At 40.5% G+C, this 9,611-nt stretch overlaps 1 protein-coding gene and 1 non-coding gene across 2 annotated transcripts; one reads left to right on the top strand and one right to left on the bottom strand.

The window, feature by feature from the left end:
- The first annotated feature begins 456 nt into the window (after positions 1–456).
- LOC125306655 lies at positions 457–647 on the top strand. The gene has a single exon (XR_007195585.1). It is a non-coding gene; the product is annotated as a U2 spliceosomal RNA (small nuclear RNA).
- A 2,092-nt stretch (positions 648–2,739) lies between these two features.
- LOC125305525 (protein disulfide-isomerase A3-like) lies at positions 2,740–9,571 on the bottom strand. Its single transcript, XM_048260299.1, has 13 exons — positions 9,280–9,571; positions 8,123–8,201; positions 7,454–7,571; positions 7,226–7,333; positions 6,872–7,001; positions 6,456–6,569; positions 6,187–6,312; positions 5,856–6,038; positions 5,449–5,557; positions 4,867–4,995; positions 3,848–3,927; positions 3,425–3,482; positions 2,740–3,332 (listed from the first exon to the last, which is right to left on the bottom strand). The coding sequence occupies exons 1-13, from the start codon at positions 9,438–9,440 to the stop codon at positions 3,243–3,245; spliced, it is 1,485 nt and encodes a 494-aa protein (XP_048116256.1). The 5' UTR covers positions 9,441–9,571; the 3' UTR covers positions 2,740–3,242.
- Positions 9,572–9,611: the final 40 nt, after the last annotated feature.

Raw genomic sequence — 9,611 nt, 5'->3', positions numbered from 1 at the left:
ATCTGACCAATACTGTTACATTGCCACTTTTATCCACTAGGTGGAAAAATCCCAATTTGTACCAAGATCATCCACTAGGTGGAAATACCCATTTTTATACTACGATTAAACGTTAAACTTGGAACCACAGTCCTTTGTTGCAACTTATGAGTGTTTTTAGAGGCTTTAATTAATATACTCTATCCGTAAACTTCCCATTAAATAGTCTTCATATTCATTTTTCCATATACTCGTTTGTGATTGGTTGAGTGCCTCAACTAACGTTATTTAAAACGTCTGCTGAAAATACGGACATGTTAATTGATAAAGTGATATTAATACTTGTAATAGGTATGACCTGGGAAAGCGCAAATATGCAGGCGTCCCGGTAAAAAAATATGTATCCGTTACTATGAACACCGCAAACGTGTAGATTAGGACTGAGAATGCAGTGCCTCACTAGGCGATCGTTTCGGTATCGCTTCTCGGCCTTTTGGCTAAGATCAAGTGTAGTATCTGTTCTTATCAGTTTAATATCTGATACGTCCCCTACCCGGGGACTATATATTAAATTGATTTTTGGAACAGGGAGATGGAATAGGGGCTTGCTCCGTCCACTCCACGCATCGACCTGGTATTGCAGTACCTCCAGGAACGGTGCACCCCCCCTCAATATGTGGAAGAAAAGTTCGTGAAAAAGTTGCAGGGTGTAGTTAACAATAATTGCGTGTAATTGATTCTTTCGTATGTATGCTAAGTGCGAAACCTTGTCATATGTTATCTTTTATAGGTAACCTAGCTTTATCAGCCGTCTCTGGCCATGTTGCTAGCAAATGTTCAGACATTCTCTGGTGTGTCGTACAAGCTGGTCTCACGATTGCGATTTGGAATAATTAAAACCAGCGTTGTTCAGACGACGCGCAGCAGACCAACTTATTGCTTAAATGTTAATGTTACACGAGATGGTTTAAGGATGATGTTTGTAGCAAGAGTAAAACATCCTGCATTTTAGAGTAGTTGCTAAAACGTCGTCGTTGTTGTATAGAAATGTAGACGGAACATTTATGCCATTGGGTCCTGCTTTTCTCGCCGGAGCTTTACAAATGGTAGGCTGCACAGTGGCGCGGGTTACGGTCATAAAGTCTGAACAAAATCATGTGTTTAGTTGCGGCAAGCTCCTGTCAGCTAGGACGTTTAATGTGAGCATACATTTGTCTAGGACTGGGCGTAAATAATACCATGACCATTTACACAGGTCTGGCACTATGCACTTTTCCTTCACAAAGTTGATTCTTTACCGGTGTGCATGACCAGGTCTGTTGATATTCTTTTTAACAAGACAGTATAACGATCCTCTTGTCTTATTTCCTTCTACACAAGAGACAATGTTATCATACTAGGTCTGGCTTACTGTGCACTTTTGCTTCACAAAGTTGGTTCTTTACAGGTGTGCATGACCAGGTCTGCTGATATTCTTTTTAACAAGACCGTATCGTTCCTCTTGTCTTATTTCCTTCCACACAAGAGACCATGTTATAATAATTATGACTGTTTTACTGCCCACAGATTCTGATGCTGCTGGCTCAGGCAGAAGGTGCATCACACTGATCTCGCCACCAAAGGAAGTCCCAGGAACCACTGGCATATTTACATGGTGTTTTTTACACAATGTTCATTAATATGCATGGTCCCTATCAAATAAATAAATAAAAAGCTACAGGGCTGTCACTCATCCTCCTCCTCTATGAAGGGAGATATTTAGCCTAAAGCTTGAATGCAAATTGGCAGGCAGACTTCTCTTGACTTGTTTCTGTAATGTTTGTTTTTGTCTGCTTGCCCAATTTGAGGACATACCTCACTGAACAGATGAATACCACTGATGTTTCGGCAGGAGTCTTGGCTGCGGTGAGGTGGTGAGGAACACCTGTCATCTTTGTAAAATGCTACTTGTCAGTAGAAGTATGTTATTAAAATGTTAATTTATACAGGTGCATCTCAAAATTTGAATGTCATGGAGTTCATTGACTTTGTAATGGATCTATAGTATATTAAAGGGATCCCCCCCCCCCAATACCACTTTTAGCTCCAGCCTAAACGGTTTGGTGACCATGGCATTACTGTGCTGTGCTTCATTGACCAGCCAACTCGCCTGATCAGAACCCCACAAAGAATCTATATGGGGTATTGTAAAGAGACACACTAGACCTAACTATACAGATGAGTTGAAGGCCACTATCAAAACAACCTGGGCTTCCACAACACCCCAGCAGTGCCACAGACTGATTACTACATCAACGTGGTGTGGTATGAAGACCATTTGTCCAAATGGAGCCCGACACCTGTTTCTCTATTGGCCTCCAGTGATTTACGGCTCAATTGTTGCACCCACCAAGATGGCGGCGCTATTGACGTAGCCTACGTTCTGGAGCCCAATAGGCCTTTGTCACGGCAGCCCACAGGGGGCTGAGGTAGGGCTGTTCACTTTCCTGTTGGCAGGCAAACCACAGGTGTTCCTAAAGACATTAACGAGGCCTCTGGTTGAAGTAGCTGTGGCCGAATCTGACACTTAATTAGAAACACCTGTGCTCACACAGGAACAGGGCTGTTCACGTCCTGCTTCGGCTACCGTGATAAAGGCCTATGCGGTATCTAGGTTTCTAATATCTATGATTATAAACCCATTGATTGAAATGGAGAAAAGGGACAGCCCCGCTTTTAACAACATTCCATACAATAAAAATGAAAAAAAAAAAAACGTGACAGTGGCCAAAATTATTTTTTATTTTCTATGGACACAGAGCTCTAGCCTCTTAAGACATTTTTCTGCATTTGAACATCAGTAACTCCAGTTACAATAAATGCCTTCCATTCCTTTTACAATAAATGAAGTGTCAACACAGCCATGACATTCATGTAATGAGCAGGAGGATCTCGAGGAATGAAAAGCAGACAAAAAAGGAGATGATGCATGGTGTAAAATACACAATTCAGATCAACAGCAATTGCATTTTAACTTCAGTAGTATTTAATCTGTCACTTTGGGTTCTTGTGTACTGTAAAAAAGATTTAAAGGGCTTTCTTACAATGTCTACATTTCCTCTTATCCTCAGTATTGCTATTGCTATTGTTTCAGTGCTTCTCAGTGCAGAGACTTGACTTTTCACATCGCTGAACGTTGTATTTGTTGCATTCAATAAAAGTCCACAAGAATTCCAAATATACCAAGGTTTGTTTTCCACAAGTTCGTTTTATCCTGTTCTGTTTCACAAATCCTCCCTTGCATTGTCTAACACAAGGGAATTGGTAGCCTCCTTTTCAAGGTAGCTGATGAAATCATTTACCTCACGGCCTCCCTATGTTAAAGGAAAAAAAAGTTATTAGGAAATGTAATTGTGTGTGTGTGTGTGTAAAATGTATGCAGTTTGGTGAACAGATTACAACTTACCTCATATCGCAAAGGTTGATCTTTCTGGCCTGCAGCTGCAAAGTATATTGAAGGGAATCTAGTGTCCAGAGGAAAATGGAAATGAGACCACACAGAAGAAAAACAAAACTAGGCTAAAAGGAGTTGTGGAGCAAATCTGAGGATTCCTTTGTGATTGAGTCTGAGTGCCTTTCCACTACTTGACTTGTAAAGGTCTGAGGTGCTAATTGTTTTGGTTGCATACTTGATTCTTGTCAGGTTTTTTTCTTGTTTCTCTCATAGTAATTTGTACCACGATGTGGTGTTAAAAGTGAGGACTGATTCAATAAGTGATGGGTATACAGGGTCTGATGGACAGGTGGTGGTCAATCTCTGTGTGTCCAGGTATTTAAAGATCTCTGACCTGGGCAGAGGGATGCGGATACTGGGTTTGGAAAATCTTACCCCTGAACATCATATGGAGGTGGAATATCATTTGCAGTGGCATCCATCTTGGCGATTACAATATTTGGGTCATTGGAGAGCTGGAGCAGCAGAAAACATCAAGAAATTAAATTTCATTGAAATGAGGTCACAGTATTCAAATTACAGAAACAAACACCACACACAGAATTAAAGGAATTATCCGGAGTAAAATGCACTTTAGATCGATTTACGGATGACTGAGAGTACATATGTTGAGTTGACATCCAAATCATGTCATTCGGATGTGTTTTGAGAAAGTTCGATGTTACCGTTTTTAGTCAAAGCTCGTTAACGTGGAAGTGAGAAGGGCATATTATTTCGCCGCTACAAAACGCTATTTTTATACCTCTTCTACAGTTCCAAACAACATTGCCATCTTTGCTGCCATCTTTAGGGGAAAGTCCGTAGTAGTCGATTGCCAAGTGTGCTCTGGAAATTCACAATTTCGTCGCCGTTTAAAACAAAACAAACAAACATACAACTTCATTTCAATTTCAAAAGAAATACTGGATTTTTTTTTTTTTTTTTTTTAACGGCGACGTTTCCGGAAGAACATTTCCGGAAAGGTACTTGCTTGATGAAATTCATTCTGGACTCTCTATCCGACCACATAAAGACCTCGGGATACTTCGGTTTGGCTTTAGGGACCCTCTACTCACTACCACGTAAGTGCAATGTTGTTTGGAACTGTAGAAGAGGTATAAAAATAGCGCTTTTGTAGCGCTAAATAATATGCCCTTCTCACTTCCACGCTAACGAAGCTTTGACTAAAAAACGGTAACATCTAACTTTCTCAAAACACATCCGAATGACATGATTTGGATGTCAACTCAACGTATGTACTCCCAATCATCCGTAAATCGATCTAAAGTGCATTTTACTCCGGATAATTCCTTTAACACACACAAATCTGATGGACAACTCAAACGCCTTATGACCAACAGGTGAAAATGAATATTGAATAGCACTACGATATTCCCTTAAAGGTCTGATCTTACCTTCTGCCCAAGTTCAGTATATTTAGGATCCAGGTTTTTGCAGTGACCACACCATGGAGCATAAAACTCAATCAGCACATCTTTTTCATTATCATTTACAATGTCGTCAAATGTCTCTGCAACCACAACCTGTTAAGATAAGTGATAACAGTCAGAGAATTCAACATTACATGTCTAAACATGTAAATCCCCCTCATGTAAAAAATACCCATCTGAAAGATAGATATAGGTTTAATGCCCTACTGTAGCAATGAAAACAATGCAATGCAATTTTATCCTCAAAGGAAACATACATTGGTACATCTGAATAAAAGCACATTTTGGCAGGGAAAAACAGCATTTTGTAATATTGCTATATTTTGCTGTGATGAACTAGTATAGTATAGTAGTGCAAGTACTGCAACGATTTCCATTGTTACAGAAGGAATTAACATCCCTTGCAATCATTAAATGAAAGAACAATTATCCAACCATGACCATAAGGTCAATACTGATGAGTATTGCCAAGCCATGAAATACGTTATACTGCAAATAGAGAAACTAGTGATGAAATATAGTACACACATAAGGACCAATGCACACCTTGACCGGGCCATCATTGGACTGAGGAACAGGTTCAGACTTAATATGTCTCTTCACTCGACCAGCAAAGAAATCCTCCAAAAAGTGCTGAAGGGATGTACCATCTCGCCTGCAGAGAGTTGATAAAATCATAATGCAGCACTACGGTAATACTGCATCTGCAGAACGTGACTAATTTGAGAAAAAAATTGATGCCAGCCTCTGCTGAAAAGATGGACTTAAAGAAGAATTTCACACACAGAGCTCTGTTTCTCAAGGTCACTGTCCCCCCCCCCCATGTAGCACTGTAGCTTATTGTAAAAAAAAAACACAGTAACCTTGAGAAACAGATCTGTGAAAATCACCCAAATTCTCATTTAAAAACATTGGATTGAGACACAGAGGCCTTCACCGTACTGAGAACTTACGAGAACTCTTCCTGCATGGTGTACTTGTGGCCTTCTCGTGTCCTGATGGCTACAAGGGGCAGCTCCCCCCCATCCGAGGCCCCAAAACCAAACTCCTCCTCCAATTCGTCCTGAAACTCCTGCCTGTCTGCCACGGCAAAGCTCAGCCCCTCTGACTGAAACTGAACAGCCACTTTCATGACTCTGAAGAGAAGATAGTACCTCTAAGCACACCACATGTTTTTCTATGTTCATGATCAAGACTGAGGGAATCCTTCAAAGCATTGCTTTCCATGCATTGCTTGTGTGTGTGTGTGTGTGTGTGTGTGTGTGTGTGTGGGGGGGTACTTGCCTGTTCCTCCAGTAGTTTGTACCCTTAGGATTTCTCAGGTAATCTACATCATAGTATGCGACAAGCAAGTCCCTTCCTCTTAAATTATCTCTGTTTTCTGCAGTCAAATGAGGACACAGGCCAAACCTTAAAAGGAGAGAATCATCATTAACACAAAGGTATTCAACGTGATCACTACAATTGAAGTGATCATTGTGATGTAATCAAAAGAGAGGACATGGAGACAGTGAAAGTAACAGTTTGTACAAAGCGATCAGACATCAACTTACACATTATCTCTGATGAAGGAGCGAAGTACCGATATTGAAATAGAACCAGTGAATTTCACTACACGGTCTTCAAATTTACTGTTAAGTCTTGGTGGTCTGAAGAGCAACACCGACCTGTAGGAATAAAAATATGTGAAGTCATTACTGCCTAACACTACATACAGTAGTATCAAAGTAGATGTTTTTAAAGTTCAATCTGAACGAAATGAGTCTTAATAGGAACACAGATGGTAAATAAGCTAATTTTCCAAAATGTTGGTGAGTTCCTTTAAGGGAAGGAGAATGACTCATAGAAAAGAATAAAAATGAGCATGACGATGACCGCTATTATACAGCAAATTAGTCTGCAAGTCAATGGTGCAATCATTATAGAGGACTACATATAATCCACCATACCACCACATTCCCTGACCTACTCTGTTTCCACACCATGCTGGTGCCCAAGGCCCAGATCTGTGGTGTGGGAGAAGCGATAGCTGTCCCTCAAGGCACCGGACACCTTTTGGAACTCCGCAAGCTGCGTGCTCTCAGGCCTTGAGAAAAAGCCTGGAAGACAGCATGGAAAAAAAAACAGAGTTCCAACACATCTGTTCAGATCAAAACAGTTCACAATTCACTGAATTCAGCACGCACACTTGCTTTTCAGAAGGTTTCAACCGATAGTGTGTAACAAAACAGCTCCACTGCCTTTTACGGTCCATCTCCAGCCAGCTTTGCCAAGAGAAGAATGCTGAAAGATGATCTAACGATAGGTTCAAAGACAAACTCACCCACAACACTGGCATCAAAGTTGTTGATGAAAGCATCCAAGTCTTCATCGCTTAGTAATGGTGTGGAGCTAGGCCCAGCCTGTTTGCTCATGTAGCTTACAATGCCATCTGTGAGTAAAAAGATCAATCTATTGATCTATCATATCTACGTTTAAGTCATATACTTTATTTATTGTCCTGTAGGAAATTCCTGTAGTAAATGTGTCTTCTGCATTTAAAATGAGGTACCTGCAGTACGTGGACCATCATATGCAGAGGACTCTTCTCCATTCCGAAATATTTTAAGAGTGGGATACCCGTTGACTCCAAACCGTCCACAAGTTTCAGAATTCACCGTGCAATCAACCTGAAGGAGCAACATTTGTACAATTTGAAGAGCTCAAATGAACCACAATATTGAGCACCAGCACACCCAATACAAGAGCAATGTTCGTCAAAATAAAGAATGCATAAGAATGCAAATGTTATGTAAAACAGTACATTAAAGGTAATTATGATGACAACAATGTTGATACAGATGCAAGTACAGTACAACAGTAATGTTGCAATATTAATGCAAGTACAACCCCAAATCAGAAAAAGTTGCTGATTGCCTTTTTGTATTTGATATCAGACAGAGTATTCTGTTCTTGCACTGGTAACTCTTCACTTTTAGGTACTTTTTTTGAAACACGTTGCTGGTATCAAATTCAAATTAACATATATTTTCCATAAAATAGTCAAATTTGTAATTTTCAACATTAGTGTCTTTTTTGCAACTAAATAGGAGTTTACAAGATTTGCAGATTTGATTACATTGTTTTTATTTGCATTTTACACCACGTCCCAACCTTTTCTGCTTTGGGGTTGTACAACCAACTTGCAGTGAACGATTCTGTGCCATAGGTACATACTCACTTTTGCCAAGGGCACTTTGGCTTTCAACTGTGTCGCTGCGGTTTCATATTCTGGGGCAAGCCTCTGACAATGACCACACCTGAGACATCATGAAAGGAAAGTCAAAAGGAAATGTATAAAGACAGGGAAGACCCATACAATGTCACATTTTAAAGGGCTGTTTCACTATGTTTGCTTTGTCCTAATCCCCCACCCCTTTTAGTTTATCGGTATACTTTCTATTGCGGATTGCCTTTTTGTATTTGATATCAGACATTCTGTATTCAGAGACATTCAGAGTATTCTGAGTAACTCTTCACTTTTTGGGCGACATCCATGGCACATACTACCTTAACATCTCACTGCATCAGAAATCTGGTGGATAGACAATCATCATCTCACAACTGAGTGTTTCTTGCTATATGGGTCATAAGATATTGGATGCCTAAAATTCCCTCGGGATGAACATATCCATCCACCCATCACTCAAAGTGCGGTTAAAGCCTATTGCAGCCTGAAATGCATATTTGTGCCATTCATTAGTAAGGTAAAATAGGAAGTAAACCATTGCATTGTGAAGAGAGAAAAAGTGATTGCTTCAGTGGGTGACGGGGTAGAATTCCAGAATCAGGTGCTCATCAGGATCAAAAGGAATGCATGTCAAAAAAGGAGAGAAGAGATCCGAGGCACTCTGATATATTAACAAAAGTCCTTTTAAACCATTGCATTGATTGGTAGTGTGAGATGAGCAACGTTAAAATGGTGTTTGGTGAAGTAACGTTAAGCCTTGAAAGCAGAGATGCCACCTTCGTGGACTGTCCAATGTGCTACAGAACTAGCGAAAGTGTTAGGATGATACAAGGTAACACTTCTCAAATGACGGTCTTTCCTGAAGCACCCCCATGAATATCATCCGCTGACAAAATATACCTTAACCGGAAGATAATTTGTCCTCATCAAAATTCTCCGTTAATAAATATAATTGTGCCCTTATGTAAGCTCGAGGAGCTGCAACGCTACATTTAGTCACGACTAGCATTCACTCAACTAGCCACTTTGCTAACACAAAATATATAAAGTAGGCGAGGGCCTTTATGGAAGATGATATCCATGCAGAATACTACAAACAGTAACACATATTATAGCAGCTACTGCAAATACATACGTATGTGTCTTACCAAGGGGCGAAAAACTCTACCAACATGGTATCATGCTCGGCCGCAATGTAATCAAAGTCGGCGTCTCCTAGCTCGAGTACATCACTGGTCTTTGCAAAGTCTTGCTGCAGGGAAATGGCAAAGAAAAAAAGAAGGGCTTTGTACAAGCTGGACGGCGACATACCGAGAAAGGAACCGTTAATGATTCCAGAAGTTGATAATTTGATCCCTCGTGGCTTTGTATTGTGCCACTGGACTTGACGGTTCACCGTGTGGGCTTTCCTCTGACGAGTGAGGGGCACCAACAGATAACCTACCGTTGGCCACTCTGATTGGCCAACACCTGCTGCCTG

Source organism: Alosa alosa, chromosome 13 (assembly GCF_017589495.1).
Source record: "Alosa alosa isolate M-15738 ecotype Scorff River chromosome 13, AALO_Geno_1.1, whole genome shotgun sequence".
In the NCBI taxonomy this organism is placed as follows: Eukaryota; Metazoa; Chordata; class Actinopteri; order Clupeiformes; family Clupeidae; genus Alosa; species Alosa alosa.
This window is presented reverse-complemented; position numbering and strand designations above follow the sequence as displayed.